Source organism: Anoplolepis gracilipes, chromosome 2 (assembly GCF_047496725.1).
Source record: "Anoplolepis gracilipes chromosome 2, ASM4749672v1, whole genome shotgun sequence".
NCBI lineage: Eukaryota > Metazoa > Arthropoda > Insecta > Hymenoptera > Formicidae > Anoplolepis > Anoplolepis gracilipes.
The window spans coordinates 5,784,750-5,812,374 of NC_132971.1; the positions used below are offsets into that span (position 1 = coordinate 5,784,750).

Here is a 27,625-nt window from a genome sequence, read left to right on the forward strand (position 1 = left end):
TAAATTGAAAAATACGACAATTTTGCAGCAATTTTAAAAATTTATATTTATTTAAAAAAAGCAATTATTTTTATTTATAATATTTTTTATAGACTTCTATATATGAATGTCATATGTTTGTTTTTATTAAAGATAAAATATATATATATATATAGACACATAACGGAGCTAATATTTAAGTAAATATTTAATATTGTCAGTCTCAAGACACAAAGTTCACCTTTACACAATCACATTCGTCAGCTTGTGCTCATGTTTCGTTAAAACCAATATTAAGAAACAATATACAGGTTTTATCTTTCTAGCATCAAATTTATGCCAACCATTCAAAACGAAAAGATCGAAAGATTAGACGAAAGAAAAGCAGAGAAGTAAAGAAGAACGAAACATTGACCAGTTGAGAGCTCAGGTAGTCTGCACAGACTCTAAAACCTGTTTTTGTCTGGTTCATTATTTACAGTTGAGCTTCAAAAAGTGTAACGTTTGATGATAAAATTTGTAACAGAGTATATATAAGTGTGCAATATATATATTTGATAAACAAATAAAATAATAAAATGTTAAAAACGCGAGTGAAACAATGTATAGAAAGCAGGATAATAAAAAAATTATACGCTCGATCTTGTTCGACTGATTCGAATCATGTTGATAAAAGTAAACCAAAACCTTTCGAAGACATTCCAGGACCAAGATCTTTGCCCGTTATTGGCACGTTGTACAAGTATCTGCCTTTCATCGGTAAGATTAATATTATTATAAATAAATTATAAATTTTCAAAATAAAATTTATGGTAGAAACGCAAAACTTGCGTTTCTTATTTTTTTTGTTTCTACTGAACTAAAAATCGTAAAATAAAAACATACATATATATATATATATATATATATATATATGTATATATTAAATGCAAGAAAAAAAATATAAATTAAAAAAAATCGATAGAATAAAAATAGGATATCAATTTTTTTACTTTATATTTTTTTCTTGTATTTAGTATATATATATATATTTTCATTTTACATAATTATAATGAACTAATTTCATTAACTATGTCTATAACATAGGTGAATACAGTTTTGTCAAACTGCGTATGAACGGTTTATTGAAATTAAAGCGGTACGGACCTTTAGTGCGAGAAGAAATAATACCAGGTACAGTAGTGGTATGGGTATTCCAACCAGAAGATATTGCAAAAATTTTCAAAGCCGAAACAAACTTCCATCCCGAAAGAAGATCTCATTTAGGACTTTTGAAGTATAGAACAGACAGGAGTAACATCTATAATAATGGAGGCCTTATAGCCACGTAAGAATTTTCTGTGATTTTTATAAAATTTCGTATTACATTTACGTTGTAATAAAAAAGCTCTTTAGCCAGATAAAACCGCTTGGAGCCCCGCTAATAACAAAAAATACACATTAAATCTAATTTTTTAATAAGAAATGGCAATGAATGGTGGAGACTGCGCCGTGAGTTTCAAAAAGCCCTTAGCAAACCACAGAACATCATCAATTATCTAGAGGATACTGATCTCGTTGTTCAGGAGTTTGTACGACTTTGTTCTCGTGAAAAAACCGATGATTTTCTGCCGTTAATTTCGCATCTTTTCCTTGAATGTAAGATTTTATTAAGATTATTATGACAAATCATGTTATCTCATTAAGACTGTAATTAGTAATTAGTTAGCTTAAAGTCATTCAAGTTAAAATAAAAGCATATAAAATGCAAAATACAAAAGATAATTAATTCTTTAATAAATAATTAAATAATAGTTATTAATAAATTTTGTTTAAATTTTTGTTTATGTTGATAACAATTTTGTTTATAATGGCAGTGACATGTCTCGTCGTCTTTGACATAAAGATGCAGAGTTTATCAGAAAAAGAAAGACATGAAAATTCTCGGAGTTCAAGGCTTATCAATGCAGCATTTACAACAAACAGTGCAGTATTGAAACTAGACAATGGCCCGATGCTTTGGCGATTTTTCGAAACACCATTGTATAAAAAAATGTGCAAAGCTCAAAATTACATGGAAGAGTGAGTTTATAGCTACAAATTGATTAAAATGTTTGCAACATAGATATAGCCGTGATTGACATTACATAACATTATTCTTAAAAAAAAAAGAAGATAATGACACAAGTAAAAGTGCATATACAATAGATAATAGATGAAATATTTAAAGACATTACAATGCGTAAAACAATTTAATTGAATTTTTTCATAATCTTTTATATTTTACTTTTAAAAGAGAAAATAATTTTAAAATTAGATAAAAAAAGATTATAAAAGATGACAAGAAAATATATGCAGATATTGTATTTCAAGTAGTTTTTACTTTTTTTATATAGAGATATATATTGTGCTTTTTTACGTAAGAAAAATTTTTGCATTATGACGATTATGATTGTGATCTTTCAAAAAGTCACGATATTCACGATTTATATATAATTCTACCATGACTTTCAACTTCCGAAATATTTCAGAGTAGCGCTGGAAATAGTCGCTCAGAAAAGTCAGGACACATCAATTTGCCAAAAACAATCATTAATCGACCAATATTTGAAAAATGAGACTTTAGATATTAAGGATATCGTGGGTATGGCATGTGACATGTTGCTCGCTGGCGTGGATACTGTAAGAATTAATGTCTTATACATAAAATTAAATTAATTGATTACTTTTCTGAATATAATTATCACAGATAACGAAAGTGTAACAAGAGAAATACGATTTTTGTTTTAGACGTCATATAGTACGGCATTCGCTTTGTATCATCTTGCAAAAAATACACATGCTCAAGAAAAGTTGAGAGCAGAAGCTATGGCTTTATTAACAGATCCTACTTCTCCGATAACAGCAGAGACTTTAAGGAACGCTACATATACTAAGGCTGTAATCAAGGAAACTTTTCGCATAAATCCTCTCACTGTAGGAGTAGGCCGTATTCTGCAAACTGACGTGATTCTTAGTGGATATCACGTTCCCAAAGAAGTATATATTGTTTATAAAATTAAATGTTATTTTTTAAAAAGAGTGGTATATTTAAAAGAGAAATAGCTTGTGTAAAGAGAAAATATTTTTAAAACAATTTTTTTGAAAATATTTTAGACAATAGTTGTTACGCAGAATGAAGTGATTTGTCGACTTCCTGAATATTTCGACGAACCAAATTCGTTCATACCAGAAAGATGGTTACGCGATAATGATGGAATGAACGATGGAATAAATAAGATGAAAAAAAAATCTATAAGTCCATATATCGTATTGCCCTTTGGTCATGGCCAGCGAGCGTGCATCGCGAGACGATTCGCAGAACAGAATTTGCAAGTCCTCTTACTTCGGGTAAGAATTTTAAAAGTTTATATAGAGATTTTATAAGCTTATAAAGATATTATAGCGTGCGGTCCCATAATTTAATGCATTCTTTGTAGATATGCAGAAACTTACGGTTTACATGGTGTGGAGAAACCCTCGATTCACTTTCGTTACTAATAAATGTACCTGATAGGCCGATTAAAATAAAATTCGAAGATTTATGATATATGTGTAGAAAAGTCAAATTATTAGGATTACAATAATACTCTTTCGAAGAACTTTGTATCAGAAAACAATAAAGTTTATTATTAGAGCAAAATTGTTTCTTGATTTATCCAATAGATACAGCAATAGAAATAATTATAATTTATATCGCGCTAATATTAATTTATCGGCCAAAATCGAATGGAATCGTAAATGCACTCTAATTGTAAGTCATGTACTTGGGTGTTGCGGAAAATTTGGCATACGACTTGATGACTTTATTGACCGCCTCGAGGAAATCTTTCTCCGTGGCAACCTTGCGTCGTGCACGAATCGCGAACATGCCAGCTTCGGTACAAACAGATCGAATTTCAGCTCCCGTGCTATTGGGACAGAGACGAGCGAGCAGTTCGAACCTAATATCCCTCTCGACGCTCATCGAGCGTGCATGGATCTTGAAGATGTGCGTGCGTCCCTCAAGATCCGGCAGACCAAATTCTATTTTCCTGTCCAGACGCCCAGGTCGCATCAGCGCAGGATCCAATGTATCGGGTCTATTCGTCGCCATTAAAACCTTTATGTTGCCGCGTGGATCGAATCTAAAAAAATTTATTTACAAATAAATCGCAAAACATTGAAATATAAGATCTTTAGACAAAGTTTAAAGATATAAAATAGTTTACCCATCTAATTGATTGATCAGTTCCAACATAGTACGTTGTACTTCGTTATCGCCGCCGGCACCATCGTCGAAGCGAGCACCACCAATGGCATCGATTTCGTCAAAGAAGATTAAGCAGGCCTTCTTACTTCGCGCCATCTCGAATAATTCTCTTACCATTCTAGCACCCTGTGAAGAATTAAGTTGTCATGTATAATAATTCATATGTAGATTTGTAACTTTAAGAGTTTTTACACTAAACTGACTTACCTCACCAACATATTTCTGGACCAATTCTGAACCAATTACACGAATAAAACAGGCATCTGTCCTGTTAGCCACTGCTCTGGCACATAAAGTTTTTCCTGTACCTGGTGGTCCAAACAGCAAAACACCTTTTGGTGGCTCAATACCCAGATTAACAAACTTTTCTGGCTGTAATTAATTTTCATTATTTATCTTTGGCATTTTACTAGAAAAAGAAAAAAAAATTGACACAAAAGTATTATTATATACTAACATGTAATAATGGCGTTTCAACAACTTCTCTCAATTTCTCTATTTGCTCTTTGCAACCACCAACATCACTATAAGTAACATCAGGCTTCTCTTCTACTTGCATCATCGTTACGGTAGGATCAATTTTGGATGGAAGCGGAATATGAATTTGATACTTGTTACGATCCACTCCTACCCTCATGCCTTCTTCTATATCAGTTGGCGCCACAGAATCTGCTAAGTCAACTACAAATTTTGCAAATTGCTTCACATTTATTATATACTTTGGATCATCTGAATCTGCATTTATAATTTTGGTGCAGCGTGCCACTTGTAGCGGTTGTTCATTCTGTAGAGTTTGTTTATCTGCTGCTAGATCCCAAAGTGCTGGTGGTGCTAGACCAGTGTCTGATTCTTTGATGCCAGTCAATTCATTCACACGCTTAATGATAGTTTGTATATCCTCTTCAACAACTTTAATACTCTTTGTGTATTGTCCTTGACCCTAATTATTACAAATATATACAATATTATACATTGTAATGTTTAATTAGAGAAGAAGAATATTAATTCGAGATATGACATTTTTACATAATTAATGTTTTCATTTTTGAATCATATCTAATTTAAAAAGTTTGACATCAATTAAGAAGTTCAACTTACATAAGTTTTCAATAAAGCAATATCGCCTTCATCCAATGCTGAAAATTCAAAGGATAATCTTTAGAAGATGACAAAATAAATGTGACAAAAAGAGTCAGAGAACTACAACATACAACTCACATTTTATCTCCTTTTCTTCCTTTTCTTCCTCGTTCTTCACTTTTCGCATATCTTCTCCCAAATGATCCGGCATCCTTGCGTTTATTAAATCGTCTTATTCATTCAACTATATGTTTATTATTCGCGAGGCTGATAGAGATAGACTGACAATTCTGTCTTTACTTAAGGTTATGTTTCCTTTGGATTACAAGTGAATCAGCAAAATCGCGACAATGCAAATGTGAACGCTTGAAATTTTCTTTCTAGTGAACAGATGGTAAATAGACCTGCATTTTCGACGGAAAAGAATAATTTACCTACGGTCGATCATTTTTATATTTTATTTCGTCCATGCGCTCAAAAAAAAATATATATATATATGCCAAAGAATATATAAATATAAAAATAAATATTGTAATAATTTATATACATCTTACATACATTTGTCAAGTTTTGGAAGATATATTGGAAAGGATGTATGCTATTTCGAAATTCCATTGTACACTACTACTGCCATTTTTTATTAGTTTTCACATGCAAATTACAGAGCTTAATAAATATACTTGTACAAAATCATATTTGCAGTTTGTTTTCTAATTTTTCATATACATAATCCATTTTATTTATTATTTTGTTATTATATGTCTAACTGTATTTTGCATTATTTGCAGAATAAAATAATTATTTTATTCACACAAGAGATTAATATTTCTATTTTTTAAATAATAGATTTCAGATTATCATAAAACATACAGCATTAATATTTTATGATATACATCATATGTTTATTTCTGTATGTCATTTAAAAAGTATAAAGATTAAAAAACTTCTTTAACAATATTTTATGCCATCCATTCAACTTGTAGAAAATACCATGTATTTATTCTTCTAAGAAGAAATATTGTCCAGCCCTCTTTTGTTCTAAATCCTAGAAAGTAAAGAAAAAATTAAAATCATATCCTTTTAAAATATATAAAAGACTCTAAAGGAATATGTCATAATTGTCTGGAACTGATTTAATTCTCCTTAAAATATGTTACACACAAAAATCTAAGGGACATGTATTTTTAAGGGACAAGGTATTTTCCTTTGGGTATTTTCCTTTCAAATCGTCGAAGCTATAAGGAAAATCAAATCGTTTCTAGACAGTTGTGACATATCCCTTATTAGAAATATCATACAGTAAAAAATATAATTTGTATGTATATACAAATAGTCATGTATATGCTATTTTTTAATTTATATATATATATATATATATATATATATATATATATATATATATATGTATATAAATTAAAATAGCATATACATGACTATTTGTATATACATGCATTATATATACATATTTGTAAATTATATTTTTTACTGTATGATATTTCACACATATGTGTGTGTGTATGTATTTAAAAACTTATTTATGTACATGTGTATATATAAACACATACATTGTAATTTTTAATAGATTTTTCGCAAATATAATCTCGATATAAGAAATATATAAAAAACTTATACATATCAGAAAAACTTATATACACATACCTTCACTGATTGATTTTTATTAATTCGTGGCCTAAAATTATTGGGATCTCTTCTGAAAGTAATACCCAATAGTTTCAAAAATCTATTCATACCATTGTATAAAGACTGAGGACTATGGGCAGTAGTTGCTAGAGATGGTGTACCAGAGAATACTATTACACGATCTGCCAAGTATGTAGCCATAATGAAATCGTGCTCTACTACAAATCCTGTTTTCTTTGCATGTAATATAAATCTGAAACATAAATGCAATTTTATACATAATATTTATTTACGCGTATCGCGCATTTCTATAACTAAAAATATTTATAAAATACCTTTTGATGACTTTTGCAGCAACCAAACGTTGTTCAGAATCTAAATATGCAGATGGTTCATCAATTAAATAAACATCAGCTGGTTTTCCCAAGCAAAGAGCTAGAGCAACTCGTTGCAACTCTCCTCCAGAAAGGTTTTGCACTTCTTGATCCATAATATCATCGATTTTTAAAGGCTTCATTACATCAGTTACAAATTGTGGATGCACATATGCATCTCGGATTTTTTCATGTAATAGTTGTCTAACTACACCTTGAGATTTGGGACTTATCTTTTGTGGTTTATAACTAATATGAAGTTGAGGGATACTTTCTGTAAAGTAATAATTTTATCGCGTTTTATTTTATGTAAAATATTATATAATCTACACTATAAACTTTCAGCATTTCATACAAAACGTTTCATACAAGTTATCCAAGCATAAAATAGAGAAAAAGATTATTTATAAAGATATTTATCAATTTTTTAATTCAATTTTTTCGAAACAAAATTTTTATCAATAAAATTATCAATGTGAAATAAAATTTTATCAATAAAATTTTATTTCACATTTTTAACTTTTTTTTTACTTATTAGAAATAATGCAAAAGATTTGTTATTTTTGTTAATATAAGTCTAGAATAAATAAAATTATTGATTTTTAATAAAATTAAAATAACTAGGCAATGAAGAACCGACGCGGATGTAGAGTGTGAAATAATTTTAAACGATAATTCAATTAATTATTTATTCATAATCCATACGTTTCGGACTCCTTTTGAGCCTTTTTCAGTGACTTAAAATAAAATGTTCATGAAAAGTATGGATCATAAATAAATAATTAATTGAATTATCGTTTGAAATTATTTCCTTTACACCTGCTTTACATCCGCGTCGGCTCTTCATTGCCTAGTTATTTTAATTTTATTACTCTATAATATCAAAAAATCAAAAGCTTTTAATTTAGATATTTTTTATTTTATTGATTTTTAATTGATAAATAAAAATATGGACGTTTTTGGATGAAATGTATAAACTTTATCATATTTCGAGAGAAAATTTTTTTTAAAGAAAAAAATGTATAAAAGCCAATAATGTGATTATTTTAATTACTAAAAATTATTAATTAAAAATTTGTAACTCTATAAAATATTCCATGAAATTGATAATTTCAGTAGTGTATTCTGGAGATTTTTTAACAAAAAGATTATACACATGATAAATCTATTCAAATTTGTATCAAGTTAAAAAGTATATTATTGTATAATATTAAAATAACATTATCATAAATGTTATTCTAATATTTCTATTTTCCCTTCATTGATTTTTTGAGTCTGTGTATTATCAAGATACAAACGCTATTCAAAGTGAACATCCTGTAAGCATATTGCTGTTTTGTTTCATCTATTCAGACATTTCATCAACGCCCTTGCATCTCATAAGATACCTTTATGAATTTGTATTTGTAAAAATATTATTTTGAGGTATAGCAAAGAAAAAATTAATAAAAAAATTTTTTTAAGTAACATTTATGGCAATTCCTTTTCACATGCATAATAGATTTCTAACTTGATAACAAAGTCGAATAAACTCATATAAATCTTCCTTTTTTGGTCAGAGAGACTCTAAAATACTTCTAGAGTACACTGTTGAAATTTGTTAATTTCTTTATAAAACGCTCTATATATAATTTTATTTTCAATTTTATTTAAAAAAGACAACACGTAAATCTCTTCTCCAATCCAATAGAACATTACGTTTTTAGAAATTATATCACAAATAATAGATTATAATAGACAATCCTGCATACTTATATTTTTAAGCTTACCTGATCCATCATCCAGTGTTAAGTTGCCAGCCAACAGTCTGATAAATGTTGTTTTACCAGTTCCATTTTCTCCTAACAGAACAAGTATTTCTGAATCGGTAAATTGTCCTTTCTCTACATTCAATTTAAAACTTCCCATTGTTTTTGTCATTGCAGGATATTCATAATGATTCATTCGTTTCACTTCTTCTTCAGTTGCACTTTCTGCAACTTTAAACACAAGAGATTCTTCGCGGAATCGTAAATTTTCCGTAGGGACAAAACCATCAAGAAAAATGTTGATTCCTTCTCTTACAGAAAAGGGCATAGTAACGACGCCATATGCCCCAGGAACGCCATATAGACAACAAATAAAGTCTGACAAATAATCCAAAACAGACAAATCATGCTCTACCACTATTATAAACCTGAAATATTAAAATAAATATAATAAATGCTTAAAATTTGATAGAAATTAATAAAGTCTTTTACAAAATAAATCTTTACTTGTCTGGATGAATGAGGGATCTAATAGTTTTAGCAGCATTAAGACGTTGTTTGACATCTAGATACGAGGAGGGTTCGTCGAACATGAAAATATCTCCATTTTGGATGCATACCATTGCACAAGCAAATCGCTGAAGCTCACCACCTGACAGTGCTTCAATACCTCGATCACGTATATGTAATAAATCTAAAAAAAGAAAAAAAAGCTACATTTTAAAGAAGAGCAAAATATTATATATGTAAAAGATTATTAATATTTAAATAACTACATTTAGTTTTTACATAAAAGTGTTATAAGATATTAATTCATTGCTTACCAAGCATTTTGCAAATTTCCATTTGATTTTTGCATTCATCTTTTTTATCTAATAGTTGCTGCACAGTACCTTTTACAGCTTTAGGAATTTGGTCAACATATTGAGGCTTAATAAGTGCTTTCAAATCATCTTCCAAAATTTTTGTAAAATAGTTTTGCAATTCGCTACCCCTGAAGTGACTTAAAATTTCTGTCCAATCCGGTGGATCCTATTCAAATGAAAAAAAAAAAAAAAAAAAAAAAAAAAAATTACGTTATCCATTTTATTACTACTGACAATCTATATATGTATATTTTACTTTATGTGAATACATACAGAATATCTTCCCAAGTTCGGTTTTTGCTTGCCCGCTAAAATTTTAAGGGCAGTAGATTTACCAATTCCATTAGTTCCTACTAATCCTAGAACTTCACCAGGACGTGGAATAGGAAGTCTATGTAGTTTAAATGAATTTTTCGAGTAACGATGTGTCGTTTCCTTCTCTAAATTACTAGGAAGATTAATAATAGATATTGCTTCAAACGGACATTTCTGCAATAATGTGTCTTTATTAGTGTCATTCAAAATTACTATGTAATATTTACAGATAGACATTGTATTGTGAAAGCTAATCTAAACATATTTTTTTTGATGATAACTTAATTTTAAGAAATATCTGAATAGTCAATAAAGAATTATACATTTTATATCAATTTTACATATTAATTGTATTGTATTGTGAACATATTATGATATAATTATGACTGATGATATGGTTATAATTGTGATATGATTATTACCTTGACACAAATACCACACCCAATACATAATTCCTCTGAAATGGCTGCTATTTTACTATTCGGGGTGACTTCTATACAAAGTTTTCCCATTCGTACTACAGGACATGATCTTTTGCATTCTTGTCTACATCGTTTAGGTTTGCACTTGTCAGAATTCACAATAGCTATACGGGTTAACCGATCTGTCTCTTCCATTGACTTTTTTGGTGGCATTGTAGAATGCTAATTTAAGAAAGAGAAAAGAACAAAATATATAATTAAAATAAATTATAAATATAATGTATAGTATAAAATAACTATCTAATATTGTAAGTGTACAATGTAAGTAATTGTCCAAATTATTTCTAAATTTTTTCATACATGCCAAAGCATACATTTATGCAATTTAATATAAAGAAAGTTAAATAATTAAAATACAATTGTAAGAATATATGTAAGGAGTATATACATATTGATTATTTATAGTAAGTTTCATGTGAAATTCAAGATATGTATATACATATACTTTAAATCTCCCTCATATGTACTTGTATCTTAGCTAACAGTATTTTACTGATTTTACTAGGATTATTAAATATGCATAATGTAATATGAATATCTTCAGAATATATACTTATGTTATATTCTCTTAAATTACATGTACATTATATCTTACTTAGGTCAGGTTGTACATACCAACATTATTTTGGACTGAAACATGTGTCTATCTTTATCTTTCTTTCTAATTGAATAAAGACAAACACATATTTAAGTGTCGCTTAAAACCAAAATAATTAGTGTATAGTTAAGCCTATGGCTGCATTCATCTTGATACTGTAACTACTAAAAGCATTTGATTGACCTAACCAATCAAGGCAAAGATTTCTTTATCTTGCTTGATCAATCAAATGCTTTTATTATTTATAGATTCAAGATAAATATATATATATATATATATGTATCAGTTATTTATATATTCCTTATATTTCCAAATTATAAACTATAATTTTTTAATATAAATTATATAGTATGTAATCTACAGTAAATAAATAAAATTTTTAACTCTTTTTTAGCATAAAAAAATTTTTCTTGCTGTTTGCTCAGAATTTATTATATTTTTATGATTAAGAATATAACCGATATATAGATAAAAACAGCAATCAACAGAAACTTAAATAAAAATTTTATACTGTAATGCATTAAAGATTTATAACAAATAAAATATATTAAGAATATAAACTATACATATTAACAATATATTATGAATTATAAAAAAGTAATATTAAATATCAAAATTAAAATAAGATATACAACAATAAAAGACCAAATAAATAATAAATACAAGACATAAAAAAATGAATGGTAGGGTTTTTGTTGATTTTTATACATAACACAAACTGGTTATTAGTATGAATTTTTTTTAGTAATAATCAGCAACTCTTTCAAACAATGTTTATTACATATTTAGTAAATTTTGATATGGGCTCACTAATAGCATGGCATATGTCATAATGGAAATTTTTGTTACGTGCTGTTAATATAAACTAAATAAATAATAAAACTGTTTGAGTTGCTTGAGTTATTATTTAAAAAAATTCATATCAATATTAAAGTTTGTGTTATTTATAAAAATCGATCGAAACTCCACCATTTATTCTTGGATATCCTGTATTAAATAGAGTATTGTAAGTACTATCGTAAGTGTAAAACAATTTATGAGAATATGTTTAAATTAATACAAGATGTTACGACAATACTCCATATTATAAGCATTGCATACTTTACAGTTCTGATTAAATAAAATAATAACGTACAAATGCATTAAATTGTTAATTTATAATTTGATTTTAACTATTATAAATATAAAAAATGTGAACCAAGATAATACCACGCGGTTTTAACCTAACATTTTCTAAAAGTTAGACCATACTTCATAAAACGAGAATAGTCTTGGAAAGGAAATTATTAGAAATAACGTTCAATATACATAATGTGTTACAATAGAAATAATATAATATATCGATACGTACCTATTATAAAGTCTCAAAGCCAATAAAAAGGAATTCTGCCAAATACTTTTTCTGACCTTTCTAAGGAATACCTGCTGTTTTCGAGTTCACTCTCTCTAGTTTCACACGTAAGTATACGTAATGCGAGATGGAGATGAAGGAATCTTTCTAGGCGGGACTTTTATGCGCATGCGTGAGTATGTCATCGACCATATGCACGTTCCGTTTGACGTTTGTAATGCTCGCGGTATCATTTTATCCTTGTTGTTCAGCACAAGTTCAACAAAAACAGATGACCCTTACGAGTGTCAGAACGGCAAGTGGAACGTTTCTATGACCGATGTCTAGTAGCGCCTCTGTATCCATATGGGAGTCTAAGGAACTACCTAACCAATCCACTTTTCGATGCTACTGATAACAGTTTCTTCGTTTGGTGTGTGTCCGTGCTGTAGCACGATACGATTATAGATGTATATGATGGATTGTGGAGATTATTAGGAATGTGAAAATATTATGAATTTAATAAAATCTGTTTTATTATCTGCGTAATATTTTTTCATTTTAATATATTTTAGTATACTAATAGGGACTGTGATATAATTTAAATTACTATTTTTGTATGCATATATGCGTACATATACGCATATATGTATGTGTAATAAAATAAATGTTCTACTCAAACTATTTTCTTAATGATTCTTAATTTAATATAATAAAGAGAATATCTGCAATGAATTGTTATACAAGAGATTGGCATATACAACCATATGGTTAAAAGTATAAATTTTCGAATTTCTTAATGTATAAATACTAAAAAGATTAAAAAAATTTTTTAATCTATCAACAGTATGTTTAAGCTGAAACTTCAAGTTTTAAAATGTTTTTTTAATTATTTTCTGCAATGATTTTTCGCTGAGTATTGACATTTTTCTGAAAAAATGCAGATTTAGTTTCAAAGTCATGTAAATTTGGCAAAAAAATCTTAAGAAAATTTAAGAAAAAGCATTTTGTAGGCAGACTGTTGTAGTTTATGGAATTTGATTTAAATTTTTCGAGAAAAATTTTTTTATCGAGCTACAAAGTGTAAAAAATACATAATTTTAAGAAACAAATAAAATTAAAGCATAAAACAGGAAAAATACAAAAACTTTTTTATTGTAATGATAATACTGTACTAATAACGATTAAAGTTGCTATCGGTAATTTAAAAAAATTTTTGTAAAAATGTTTATCTTTTTTGTTCTGTACTTTATAAAAAACAAAATTTGTTTTGCTTTTTAAAATTACGTATTTTTGACACTCGGCAGCTCAATATAAAAATTTTTCTCGAAAAATTTAAGTCAAGTTCCATAAATTACAATATTTTGCCTACATTTTTTAAAACTTTCCTATGATTCTTTTTGCCGAGTTATATAACTTTGAAACTAACTTAATTTTTCAGAAATGTTGTCGATACTTGGCGAAAAATTATCGCAAACATAAAAAAAGCATTTAAAGCTTTAATTAAAAAAGTATTTTAATATGTTTTATTTAAGTTAAATCGCAAAGACAGTAATAAAATTTAATAAAATTTAAAAAAGTTTTTGTTAACCAGCATATACATTTTTCCTGAAGAAACTATTTTTTTGAAGATATTTTCTTATCACTAAAGGCCATGAAGTTATTTATAATTATTATAATTAATATAATTATTATGATTATTATGAAAATTACATTTTGTGCAATAGTGCAGATAAAAGTATTTATGAAAGTAATTTTGTCTTAAACATACATATAATATATTTTAATTTATGAAGTAATTTTAACTTAAATATTTTAATTTGCAAAATAAATTACTTTTATCTACACTGTACAAAATAGAATTTATCATAACATACACATAGACATATATATTTTGTATGCAAGCGTGCTGATATAAACTTTGTACGAATTATAACAGAAATTAATTTATGTAAAAAAATATATAATTTTTTTTTAATGTGTTTTTAATGTGTTTAAGTCAAAATTACATGCAAAAACTGAAAATTTTAAGAAAGTTCTCGTTAACTATATATTTTTTCTTTGAAAAAAAAAAATATTTTTTTTAGATTCTATTTTGTAAAAAAGTGTAGATTCTTTTTTTACAAATTCTCTTCAAATATAATTTATTAATTGTTTAAAATTTCCTAAGTTTTGGTATCTTATTTAAACAATAATCATCAAAATAGTTGATCAAACATTATATAAAATAAAATGCGTGAACTAACAAAATGAAAATTTGTATACAGAAGGACATAATTATAATTTTAAATTGTACACACTCTTCTATGATGTTCAACAAACTCTACTAGGAACTACCGTAATACATAAGTCTACCTACGGTTCCGGCTGTTAAGAATAAAAATATACGGTAGTTTGAAGGATTGTATGTCCGAATAATCGACAAGTCGCATAAGCTAATAAAGAATAGAGTAAAGCGTTAGAGAAAAAAGATCTTCACTAATCGGCTTTAACAATGAGGAACGACTAAAATCTTTTAATTCAGGATTATAATCTTGGTAATATATGTTAACGTCAAAATTAATATAAAGAAGGGATGTTTTATTATAATTTTCTTACTTTCTCATAAAATTTAATATATAGAGATTAAGTTATTATACGTATATATAAACATATTATAGTAAAAAGTTATTATTTAAAAACAGAACATGTGTATGTGCAAATTTTTTATTTTATTTTTTTTTGCATTATTTGTTAATTTTTTATCGAATTGAATTGACAATTGAACACAAATTGAATTCACAAATTTCGACATTTATATATGTATATAATAAAATGTTAGTATTATAATAGTCAGATATTAATTTGGTATTTCTAGTTATTATGTATGTAGAAATAAAGAAATGTAATCGACATATTTTATCAACTATTTTTTTCAAGTAATATCAGAAATGAGAATTGGCGCGTTATCATCATTGCGCAAAATAATAGAGTTCCAGGAAACAATTGCGTTTTTGTCGCATTTTTGTTAGAAAAATACTTGATGCGATACACTTTATAAAGAGTAGCTACAAGTTATTTGTTTGCATTTACAAAAGTTACTTGTCACAATACTTGTCACAATTGTGATGATAGGATTTTGTTGGAAATTCTGTAGAAATGTGGAAGGTATGTAAAAATTCAAAATAGTATTAAGAATTGTCTATAAACTAATTAAAATAATTATGATTTTAATATTTATATAAATTAGTAATAAATAAAATATAATATTTAATTGGACTTTATTTATATTATTTAGGGCCTTTATTTATATAATTCAGACTATTTCTTGTATATTTTATATACATTCAAATATTTTGCGACAAAAATAATATTTTATTACTAACAAATAAGAAAAAATACAATATAAAGCATAATGCAAATTTTATTATTTATTTTTTGTACCATAATCAATATATTTTAATATTAATTCCTACAAACGGAACATATTAATTATGTTACAGTAATGTTACAATTTTTCAAATTGTTACATATATATTTATATATATATAAATATATATGTATATATATTGTAGAATAAGAATATGTATTATAATTAGATAATTATATCTATAAATAATATTACGAAGAAGGGAAAAAGGAGGAAAGTAGAGAAAACGAATAGAGAAAGGTACATATATATACTATATTATATGTTATATAAACATATAATATGTATAAGGAGTTATGCGTATACATATATAAAGATATATGTATATAACATTACAAAAAATAATATCTAATAATTGCTAGTTTGTTTCCTTACTGCTGTGCAACATGCTACGTATCTTATATTTACGTTTTAATTATGGAAACTATAAAGCTTACAAAGAGACTAGGAAACCTAAAAATGTAATAATTATTTCTATTAGCTTAATTTCTAATATAATTCTAATTGAGAATTCAGATATTAAATTGATGATTGTTCAAGAATTGAATAGATAAATACTCAAGTAAAATACATTTGTTTATTGTCTACTTAAGATTTAAAATACAGTATAATCTTTATATAAATAAAATTTTGATTTTATAAATTAATTTATTTAAATTTATTTTATGTTGTTGTTGATTTAATTATGGTGAGTCAAGTTTTTGTCATATATATGTATATATTTACAGGATGTTTTAAACTAAATATGTAGAGGTTTCGATCGATTTTTATATATAAGACAAAATGAATATTGGTATAAATTTCTTGTCTGGTAATAATTAACAACTTAAATAGTTTTGTTATCTATTCAGCAAACTTCGATATATGTTCATTAATGACGTGACATATGTCGTAACGGGAATTTCAACACTCCTCAATTTCTACACTTGATCCAGAACATCTGGCGTAATTCGAGCAATTGTTTTATGATTCTATTTTTGAAATAGCAGAAATCTCTGATTTTTACACTGTCCATAACATTACTTACGTGAATCCATAAGAAAAGTCACTTAAATCGATTTTTCATAATTTAAGTAAGACTTTGTCAAATTTAAGTACAAAATATCTCGTAAACTATTCAATTTTGGACCTTTTATAACTTTTTTGTGCTATTATAATACGCAGAATATTACGAAGAATGAATTTATTTTAAAAATTCAAGGTAGTTCTATTTTTAAAAAATTAGGTTGACCTTCATATGACTGGCACGTACATTTAAGCTCAAACTAATATCTCTAGCTTCTTTATCTTTTCCTTTTCGAACCAAACACTTTTGCGCGAAACATTTTTTGTTAAAAGGCTTGATTTTCAGATCTTTAACTTTGTTAATGAAAATAAAACATTTTATATATGTATATAAAAGAAAACTAGTGTGCTGATGTGTACGTGCGCAAATGTCTATTAAAGATACAAGGTGTATCGTAATTACCAGATATCTTTTATGTAAGCGTATTCTGTGACCAATTTGGAGACGATTTTTCCTCAGCAAAAATATTGAGGTAATAATAATTTTCGAGTTATAAGCGATTGAAAAAGGAGGATTTTTCGCAAACTAAACTTTGTAGAGTTAAAAGATTAACATAAATGCATGTTTTAGTTAATTTCACCCAGATAGAATTTACTTTAATAAAATTTTAATTTATGGCTTACAAGGGACATGTCACAAATGTTCAGAGCCGATTTGATTCTCCTTGAAATATGTTGTTAAACACAAAAATCTGAGAGATAGAAAAAAATTGTTAAATAAAAGTTTAACGGTTTTAAGAGTACTTAAATTTAGTAAAAAAAAATTATATAATTTTAAAATAATTTTGTGTGTGATGAAGGTTTCTTGAAAAAAATTTAAAAATTTTTTCTCATAACTTTAAAGTACTTTTCAACCTATTAAAGTTTTGTTTAATAATTTTTTTTCTATCTTTTATAGTTTTGATAATATTCGACCTCAAAGGAAAATATCGTTTTTTTTTCAAAGGGGTGTTTTACCTTTTAAACATGAGATTGCGCACGTATAAAAAATACGTGTCTCTTAGATTTTTGCATTCAACATATTTTAAGGAGAATCAAATATCAAATCAGTTCTGAACAGTTATTGTGACACGTCTCTTGTTAGTTGTAAATATATAGAATGGCAAAAATTAGAAGTTTCCAAAATATGATGACCTCTTTCGACATTTTTACTGAGAGAAAATGGTCTCCAAATTGGCCAGAGAATCTGCCTATATAAAGGCTATCTGGTAATGATACACCCTGTATATGTATTGCATAATTATAAAGTAAATTATAATTATTTTAATCAAAATAGTTCCAAAAAATTCCAATAATCTTATAATTAGTCAAGGTTTTATTTGGCTTCCTGCTGTCACTCTCAATACTAAATGGGATTACATCTGACAATGAGCAATGCAACTACTATCAAAATTTAGAAATTGGAAAGACATATTACGCGTATAATCTTAATTATTCCAATAAAGATAAAGGTGAAGAGCACTGCATATGGCGAATGGAAAATCCTTATGTTACCAAAATAAACTGCAGTATTGATATACCAACCCTAACAGTAAGTTTGTAAATAAATATTTGATTTGCGATTTGTTCATAAACTTATTGTTAGAGTTAACTGTGTATTTTTAAGCATAATACAATTTAACAGAAAAGAATGCAAGAAAACGAATAATTATTTCTTTTTGCAATAATTTTGATCTCAAAAATGTTTTTATTAATGTCACAAACTAAAACAATTTAAAAAGTTTAAAGTTATAAAAAGTAGTCATGTTATTATATTATTATACAATATATGACTATTATTATGTATATGTGTATCAAAAAAATTTTATTACAAATTTTTAAATTACAAATATTTTTAAAACTTTCAATAACAAAAAAAGATTTGTTATAAAGATTAATATTGTAATAAAATTTTTATCATAAAAAAATATTGATTTATTACATCGATTATGATTATTATTTAATCTGATATTAATTATTTACTATATGTTCATCATACTGAGTTTACCATATTGCATTTATTAGTTTTAATATCAAATTCACATACTTGTTAGTAATCTAAAAAAAAACTTTAATATATGTCTAAATTTTTAAAAATTCGAAAATTTTCACATCTATTATATGGTAACACTCTACTATTTTAAATTTATTTTTTACACATTACATTTTAACGGAAGTTTCACTCAATAATATGAGAAATTTTTGAATTTGAATTACTAATTAAAATATATTTTACAGATTGTCTCTATGATTATTTATTAATAATTTAATTTTCAATTTTTCTGTAGTTTATCCAATATTTAATCACGAAAATCTTATTAATCTTAATATTCACAAAAAATTCCATTTGAGGATTAACAATAGTAAAAGATTTAACAATGTACTTAATCTTGAAGGTTAAAAACTTTCAACAATATCATCATATGCTTATTATTATTAGTAATATAATAAGATATTAACATAATGTTTTTTTTGTTTACTTTGCCACAAATTTATCAAAATTATGATGTAAAAAAGTATTAAAAATGTGTTCAATATAAGAAAACAACAAGAAATAATTCTTTGATTTTTTGCGTTTTCTTCTAAAAAGATTTTTTTAAACTGTGTAATCTACTGATTTAACTGAAGTAAAAGTATAGATATAATTATTATACTAATTAGAAATAAAACGGAAAGATTGAATTTAATGCATTATTTTATCTATATTTTATTATATATTATTTCATATATCATTATTTTTTTATTTTATAGAATGATTGTACTCAAAGTAGTATTTCTGTCAAATTTGTTGGAAAAAATATAACCTACTATTGTGGTAAGGGTACATTCGAGCTTGAAGGAAAGAATCCGACTATAACATTTGATTTATCCGTCTCGCAAGAAGGTAATTTTTTATGCGAAATTCGAGCAGAGAAGTCGTTTGATAACAATTGCAAATGTGGTTGGAAAAAAGTAGTAAGTTTTAATTGCTTCTTGTAAAATGCTATTTATTAATGGGTTAGTTATTATTTATTTATAATTTAAGCTTTATGTATTTTATAATCAACAATAAAACTGTTTATTAAAAATATTTTAATTTAATTAAATGTTCAGGAGTCAATCATATGTATTGTTTATTTAGAATAAATATAAAATAGGCTTGCAAAGAGCCTTAATACGGTGGAAAATACATACATTAAAATTTGTAACAAAAATTACATATTTTTTTGCAAATCCAAACGTTTGAGGCAAATTATATATCAAGTTAAGTTTGTCATTCATAAACATTTCGATCCTTCTCTTCAATATATTTCTTATTTTTCAGACTTTCTCTGTAGAAAGAAATAAAATTATCGATTATGTTCATATGTATATATATATAAAAAATAATATTGTACACAAGAAAGCTAATTTCCGCTGGTTGACAATTCTCTCAGACTCATTATAACAAAATGGTCAAATAGATTGTTATAAAATTGTTTTCAGAGCTTATTATATATTATTTACATGATGAAAACATGCTAACAAATAAAAAATAAAAAATAAAACTATCAGAAAATTCAATAGTAATAATCATGATTGGAGTTAATAATTCTAAATTCTATTAAATCATTCTAACTTACTAGTGAGAAAGTTTATGAAGTAATGCACAACCCAGGTAGCAAAAATAGTCATTTTGACGTCAAAAAGACGTCAAAAGTAGTCTTTTTGACGTTAAAATAACTACTTTTGCTAACTGGGAACTAACAATAAGAATACCAATATATACATATATACAAGGTGTCTGGTAATTCGTGAAAAACCTGCTATAATGTCAAATTCTTGAGATCATTTGGAGACGATTTTTCCTCAGCGAAAATGTCGAGGCATCAATAATTTCCGAGTTATAAGCGATTGAAAAAAGACGCTTTTCACAAACTAAACTTTTCAAAGTTAAAAAATTACCAAAACTACATTCTTCAGTTAATTTCAAATAGAGTTACTCTAATAGAATTTTAATTTAAGGCTCAAATACAAAAATATATAATGATAAACATTGGAAACATGCAAAAAATGATGACGTTCCTCGATATTTGCACTAAGGAAAAATCGATTCCAAATAATTTCAAGAATCTGTCATTAACAAGTTTTTTACCAATTATCGAACACCGTGTATATACATATATAGTTCAAACATACATATATGAAACCTTTGAGCTGATATACGAACAATAAAGTCAAGTCAATTACATAAACAATAAAAATAACAAAGCAAAATATTGAAAAGCAAAACCTATAAATAAGTACAAAATCAGAACTAATTTTATTTCGAGCATTTTAAAGTTCATTAAATTTCTTGATAGGAAAATAAGAAAGATTGAGTGTAAAATTTTGTATCGCTTTGTAAGTTGTAAAAATAGTTTTTTAATATAGTCTTTTAATACAATAATTTAATAGAGCAGTGCTAAGATGTATTTGTAGATTTTAGCCAGATTTCGTGATTCATAATTTATTGCCTCCCTCTTATTACTCGCGTATTAGCAACGAGTCACTAAACATGCGTAACTAAAGAGCATTTACTTGTTAGTTTAGGAGTTTCCATATATAATAAAATGCAAATGTAATAAGGCAATTTTAATAGCAAGATTTTTTTAATAGTATCGCAAAAGTTCTCAAAATCAAAATTTTTTCTTTATTATTTTTATATTTTATTCAATATTTTATATTTTATTAATAATCTATAGATATTTTGTCTTTTATTAATTACAAATATGTTCTGCAGTAATTCACAAATTTTTGATTTTTTGATATTTTAATTGAATCTTAAGATTCAACAGTTTGGTATTGTAATATTGACTTATAAACATTAAATTATTTGTAATTTATTTCTGTAGTATGTTAAAATATATATATATATATATATATATATATATATATATATATATATACGCAGTATATAAAATAATCAATTGGTTTAAAAAAACATGCTTGTGTATTATATAATTATAATAATATAAAACTTTATTTGTAATATGTATAATTACGAGTCAATAAATTTTCATATTACTCATGAAGTGCTATTATTGTCTTTTTTCGAATAGTTTTTCTCCAGTAGAAAACTAGTAATGGTTTTTCTCGTAATGGTTTCCTAGAATAAAGAATTTTAATAATTTGAAATATATATCGGCTCCAATATTTACAAACATGTAACTATTCCGCCGTAGAGCCAGAATTTTAATTTTGAAAATTTTTGCGATGCTATCACAAAAGTAGTGCTATTGTCTTATTACATTTAATAATGTTATTACATTTTCTTAGAATCTTATTTGCGTTTTATTATATATTACATATAGATACTCTTGAGTCTTGAAATTATACAGCACGGATTAGTATTTCTTATAAGTTATTTAAAAATTGTATTGCTTGCTTGTTTTTGATATCAAAATATTCTATAAACAATGTACTATCAAAATATATAAGAGACTGAATTTGTAGCTTGTTTTAAAAATTTACCTTGACGCTGTCAGACTTTACGTTTACTCGTTCATTGCTTTGTTATTCGCTCACTCGTTCACTATTCGCTACCTTGCAAACTCATTCGCTATAAAAATAAGTTAAATAAGTTAATACTTATTATAATAAAATCTTATACAAGAAATAATAATCTTTTGTTTGAACTTACATAGTATTTTACTGCTTAGATGATTATAGAATTGTAATAAACATAAAGAATTTAAATTTGAAACAATTATACACGCACGCACTGTGCACATATACACTCGCTCGCTCACATGCTCTCTCACTTCCTGAAGTGAAGGATCTAAGTATATAAAAAATATTCAAAGTTATATTTACTGTAATAAGTTATATCAATTGTATAAAAATAGAACACATTTTAAAAAATATATTTAGATAAAATAAAAGTCAAAAGAGACTGTTATTATCTTCAAAAAGTCGAACAATGTCTTGCTTACATCTTTCAAGGAGAGCATAGATTCTCTTTTAAATATAAACTGTTAAAAGAACTACATCCTTAAAAACTTCTAATAAAAAAATATCAATCAAAAAGACATGTTTAAAAATAGACAGAAAACAAAATTTTAAAAAATGTACGATTTAAAAAGATAATTGAAATAGATAGTTAAAAATTAAATGTGAAATCAATAGTCAATTAGCTAAGCACTTAGAAGCGATTCAGTATGCGGATTTGTAATTTGAAATAGTACAATATTATAAAATTATTTATTTGCATTTTTATAGAAATAGCATATAGATTCTCTCCATAAAACTAAAAGCACTTAATTTTATTAATTTTATTAATATGTAGAAATCTAACCTGAGTTTCAAAATAAGTTCAATTTTTTGTATGGTATATAAAATTGTGTTATTATGTTACAAATTTTATTTTAAATAGTAAATCATGAAACTGCAAAGATACAGTCTTTGTGAAATATAGATTCTCTCTATGAATCTTTTGTATGATATAAAACCATTATGTTGCGGTTTTTATTAAATAAGAATATTACTTAATCTTATTTAATTATAAAATTACTTAATCCTTTACTGTGCCATAACGTCGATTACACACATATATATCGATCGCCAATTTAAAATTTAAAAATGTCCTGTGCAGAACTAAATTAATTTTTTAAAATTAATCATAGGCTTTACCAGATAGACTTTGACACTAAAAGAACTAAGCAAAGTGATACAGAAAAACTTGACCTGCTTAGATTGCATTAAAATGTATGCTATATACACTATTTTCTTAATACACATTTAGAGATAAATGAGTGTTCGATTTTAAATTGTAATAATATGTATTATTGTAACTGTATATTATATGTGAGCTTTATATATATATATATATATCTATATATATATATATATACATAAAAATTATTTTTAAGAACTATTATATATTTAGCCTGCTTATATAATTATTTACATCTGATCAATCATAATCGATAATTTATGCACCTTGCAATGTTAAAGAGGCCAATTGGAGACTGAAATGTTTGTAAAGCATGATAAATTTAACTTTTTATATGTAATTTATGTTGAAAAAATTTGATATGCAAAATATATAATTTTTGTTACAATTTCAATATGTGCCTTTCTATTACATATTAGTGCTGTTCAAGTTTATTTTTATATTTTTAATTTTATCAATAGAATTTCTTGATTAATTTGCTTGTTTAGACTAGAATAGTAGGCGGTAACGAAACAGGGGTGAATGAATATTCTATGATGGGTGGACTCGTTGACATGATAGAAAAACAAATATATTGCGGTTGTACCATAATAAGTGAACAATACGTTATAACAGCAGCTCATTGCTTGGACAAGAAAAATTTGAAAGAAGTAGGTGTTTTGGTTGGTGAACACGATGTAACAACAGGTAATCGTTGAAATAAATATTTAATTAATATTTTTAAGTTATTAGAATATAGGTAAATGTTTATGACCGTAAATTAATATAAGTTGCAATTCTTTGTGTATCTGGAAGTATAAGTACGCAAGTTTATTTAGCTAGATCCGATAATAAAGGTATAGGTTTTGTTGATTATACATGATCTGTACGAGTAACTTTGAAGTCACGGGCACGTATTGTTACATGCATAGGAAGAGGATTATTGTCAGTAGCCATAGCAAGCATTGCTATCTTCCACCACTGATCAGAGTTCAAACGAATGAAATGACTGATGTGATTGAAAATTACTCTAAATTTCAGGTGCACATGGTTATCAGAGTTTCGTAAATTAGAGTGAGATTCATCGTTAGGTTTGTGAATGTTTAACCAGAATGTTTGAATTGGTTGTATCATAGGAACACTTCCTTTTGGCTTAAAATAATCTGATTATAAACATTCATTGATCTATTATAATTCACACTATTTGTTTGCAAAAATCTGATAATTGCACATCTCAAACTTTGGAATAATTTTATCATATTGGCCATTTTATTCGATTGCCAAACTCCGACCATTGGATGAAAGACAACAAAACGCTTGTACTGTTACTAATTTTTTCCTTTATGTACAATATATTCGTAATTTTGAAGTTGCCCCTACAAATTACATTTATAATTAATGCCTGTTTTTTTATTATCAGACCAGTCGTATAATAAAATTAAATATTCGCGAACTTTCAAAGCAATGTGCGTAGGAGAAGATAATAACTCGTTAAATACATACACAGTTATTTTACAATATACATATATTAGATAAAATATTTTAGAATTTTTTGACAATAGTAGACTAGTATATTACACGAATAGAAATGAGAAGGAAAATATTTAAATATAATCTTATAAACATGTTATTAAAAAGTTATGCTGACGACTTAAAATATACAGAAAAACAGAAAATGATAACAAAAACTTTTTTTTTGTTAATGTTAAAGAATATGTAAGTGGACAAAACTGAATATAATCATATTATTATTGTTCCATTTCAAAACGTCTATCTTATCAATATAATTAACATGATATATGTAATATCTATTTGATTTCAGTGATAATTCTAAGAGGAAAACAAACACCAAAGAAATGTTTTTTTTTAATACATCAAGAAAGTTCTGATTTTTCTAATGTTAGCATAATTAATCTAATCTTGAATATTTTATGAACAGGTAAGGAGACCAATGCAACTAAGTTGTTTCGCATAAACAACTGCGACTTGCATCCAAAATATAAAGATACATATAATGATATAGCTGTTTGTAAGATTATTGGTGAGATTAAATATAGTCCAGAGGTCGGCCCGGTCTGTCTACCATTTCAACATTATAGTAACTCGTTCAATGGTTATAATGTAACAGCATTGGGTTAGTACTTTTTAATTATTTTTATAGTTATACATATTAATTATAATTATTTATTCTAATTATTTATTCTAATTCCATATAACTGTCAGGCTGGGGTTTACTAGGGTTTGGTGGCTCAAAACCGAATACGCCTCAAAAAGTAGAATTAAATGTGATAAATCTTGACAAATGCAAAAACTATTATCTCGACGTAACTGACAAAAATATATGTACCTACACTCCGGGAAAGGACACTTGTCAGGTAAAATAACAAAATTTTTTATTGTTTGATAGTTATTAATGCAAAATTGAAATATTATTCAAAAACGATGATATGCAAAACATCTCAAAGTTGTGATATTTTTTACTTTGTCACAGATGGACAGCGGTGGGCCTCTTTTATGGCAAGATCCTGAAACACATAATCTTGTATTAGTTGGTATAACGTCTAGTGGTATTGGCTGTGCTTCAGATGACCCTTCTGTCAATACGCGTGTAGGAGTTTACATTGATTGGATAAAATCAGTTACACCTGGTAAGAGTTGTGCAAATAGACAAATTAGAAATGTGAAAATGTTATCACAATAAAAGATAAACTTTACATCACATTTTTATTTTAGGTGTACAATATTGTGAAATAGAGTAACCTTTATATAATTATTTCACAACAATCAATTTTTGTCACGAGTAAATCGATGTTTTCTAACTTCGTACTTTTGCAAAAAGATATATATAAAATGTATCTAATGTTACAACAATGTATTTACATGATACTTTAATTATACATAAACAATATTCAAATATATTTCCTTCCATATAGAAAATATGACTTTTTATTTAACGCTTTATTACTTTTTGATTATTCATACTAGGGAAAAAAAAGTCCATATAAAATTGGCCATATATGGATTTTGTCAATATCTGAGCATATCTTGCCAAATATAGTTATATATAATATGATAATTAAATAAAATCATATATGATATCATATGACTTTATTTAATTATCATATAATATCATATATGACTATACTTGGTAAGACATGATCAGATATTGACAAAATTCATATATGGCCAACTTTTTTTCTCGGGTAGTTTAATGCTTTTTGTTCTTTCCTGTTTTCCTTAACTGAAATTTTCTTATTTGGAAAAAGAAGCAATAAAGAGAACACTTTATAAAAACTAAAACAAAATATATTGAAGAAGAACATACTTTATTCATACGTCCAAAAAAGGATAATATTTGAGAATGAGATTTAAAAAAAAAGAGCTTATCAAAATTTAAGTGTCTCACATACACGTGCCTGTGTCTTTATTTGTGTATATATACATATACATATATGTATACTATGTATATATACATATTATATACACACATATATATATATATGTGCAATATACACATAAAGTTAAATTGCTGAGCAAGCAATTAATCGTGTACCATCTTTAAGACTCGTAATTAAATACTAAACCTAGATTATATTTGTTCCGGAAATTAATCTAATCAAAATACAGAGACACATACATAGATCCAGAAGTTTTGAAATGTATTGGTTAATTGCTTCCGTGAAGTTCGATCTCGATTCAGAATTCCGAAATCATTTCTGATTTTAAGTTTATCTACTCTTCAAAAATCTGCAATGTTAATTTCGCTCCACAACGTAGTGTAAATATATATGTATGACATTTCGCTGTTTTATTTGATACAAATGTAGATTAATGTTG

The 27,625-nt window shown here is 26.2% G+C and overlaps 4 protein-coding genes across 4 annotated transcripts; 2 read left to right on the forward strand and 2 right to left on the reverse strand.

The window, feature by feature from the left end:
• The first annotated feature begins 182 nt into the window (after positions 1 to 182).
• Positions 183 to 3,640, forward strand: Dib (Cytochrome P450 302a1, mitochondrial). Its single transcript, XM_072910688.1, has 8 exons — positions 183 to 738; positions 1,066 to 1,306; positions 1,442 to 1,617; positions 1,836 to 2,040; positions 2,490 to 2,640; positions 2,749 to 2,997; positions 3,115 to 3,348; positions 3,438 to 3,640. Exons 1-8 carry the CDS (start codon positions 558 to 560, stop codon positions 3,543 to 3,545), a joined length of 1,545 nt encoding a protein of 514 aa, XP_072766789.1. The 5' UTR covers positions 183 to 557; the 3' UTR covers positions 3,546 to 3,640.
• On the reverse strand, positions 3,601 to 5,679 carry Rpt1 (26S proteasome regulatory subunit Rpt1). Its single transcript, XM_072910689.1, has 6 exons — positions 5,468 to 5,679; positions 5,348 to 5,385; positions 4,707 to 5,189; positions 4,457 to 4,621; positions 4,209 to 4,375; positions 3,601 to 4,124 (listed from the first exon to the last, which is right to left on the reverse strand). Exons 1-6 carry the CDS (start codon positions 5,538 to 5,540, stop codon positions 3,746 to 3,748), a joined length of 1,305 nt encoding a protein of 434 aa, XP_072766790.1. The 5' UTR covers positions 5,541 to 5,679; the 3' UTR covers positions 3,601 to 3,745.
• A 508-nt stretch (positions 5,680 to 6,187) lies between these two features.
• On the reverse strand, positions 6,188 to 12,863 carry Pix (ATP-binding cassette sub-family E member 1 pix). The gene is made up of 9 exons (XM_072910687.1): positions 12,705 to 12,863; positions 10,696 to 10,917; positions 10,232 to 10,447; positions 9,917 to 10,124; positions 9,600 to 9,786; positions 9,114 to 9,520; positions 7,306 to 7,618; positions 6,989 to 7,223; positions 6,188 to 6,374 (listed from the first exon to the last, which is right to left on the reverse strand). Exons 2-9 carry the CDS (start codon positions 10,906 to 10,908, stop codon positions 6,327 to 6,329), a joined length of 1,827 nt encoding a protein of 608 aa, XP_072766788.1. The 5' UTR covers positions 10,909 to 10,917; positions 12,705 to 12,863; the 3' UTR covers positions 6,188 to 6,326.
• A 2,834-nt stretch (positions 12,864 to 15,697) lies between these two features.
• LOC140662797 (venom serine protease-like) lies at positions 15,698 to 26,649 on the forward strand. The gene is made up of 8 exons (XM_072886432.1): positions 15,698 to 15,830; positions 18,465 to 18,688; positions 19,888 to 20,091; positions 24,298 to 24,496; positions 25,728 to 25,922; positions 26,012 to 26,163; positions 26,280 to 26,436; positions 26,522 to 26,649. The coding sequence occupies exons 1-8, from the start codon at positions 15,791 to 15,793 to the stop codon at positions 26,545 to 26,547; spliced, it is 1,197 nt and encodes a 398-aa protein (XP_072742533.1). The 5' UTR covers positions 15,698 to 15,790; the 3' UTR covers positions 26,548 to 26,649.
• The last annotated feature ends 976 nt before the right edge of the window (positions 26,650 to 27,625 follow it).

Excerpts from the sequence above, each read along its gene's own strand:
- Rpt1 (XM_072910689.1), bottom strand. The coding sequence starts at position 5,540 with ATGCCGGATCATTTGGGAGAAGATATGCGAAAAGTGAAGAACGAGGAA. Across the intron at positions 5,190-5,347 it reads TTGCTTTATTGAAAACTTAT|GGTCAAGGACAATACACAAA; the intron begins GTAAGTTGAACT and ends TGTAATAATTAG. Across the intron at positions 4,376-4,456 it reads TCCAGAAATATGTTGGTGAG|GGTGCTAGAATGGTAAGAGA; the intron begins GTAAGTCAGTTT and ends AATTCTTCACAG.
- Dib (XM_072910688.1), top strand. The coding sequence starts at position 558 with ATGTTAAAAACGCGAGTGAAACAATGTATAGAAAGCAGGATAATAAAA. Across the intron at positions 1,618-1,835 it reads TTCGCATCTTTTCCTTGAAT|TGACATGTCTCGTCGTCTTT; the intron begins GTAAGATTTTAT and ends TTATAATGGCAG. Across the intron at positions 2,041-2,489 it reads GCTCAAAATTACATGGAAGA|AGTAGCGCTGGAAATAGTCG; the intron begins GTGAGTTTATAG and ends GAAATATTTCAG.
- Pix (XM_072910687.1), bottom strand. The coding sequence starts at position 10,908 with ATGCCACCAAAAAAGTCAATGGAAGAGACAGATCGGTTAACCCGTATA. Across the intron at positions 10,125-10,231 it reads CGAACTTGGGAAGATATTCT|GATCCACCGGATTGGACAGA; the intron begins GTATGTATTCAC and ends TCATTTGAATAG. Across the intron at positions 6,375-6,988 it reads ATAAAAATCAATCAGTGAAG|GATTTAGAACAAAAGAGGGC; the intron begins GTATGTGTATAT and ends TTTACTTTCTAG.
- LOC140662797 (XM_072886432.1), top strand. The coding sequence starts at position 15,791 with ATGATAGGATTTTGTTGGAAATTCTGTAGAAATGTGGAAG. Across the intron at positions 25,923-26,011 it reads TTATAATGTAACAGCATTGG|GCTGGGGTTTACTAGGGTTT; the intron begins GTTAGTACTTTT and ends TATAACTGTCAG. Across the intron at positions 26,437-26,521 it reads GATAAAATCAGTTACACCTG|GTGTACAATATTGTGAAATA; the intron begins GTAAGAGTTGTG and ends TTTTTATTTTAG.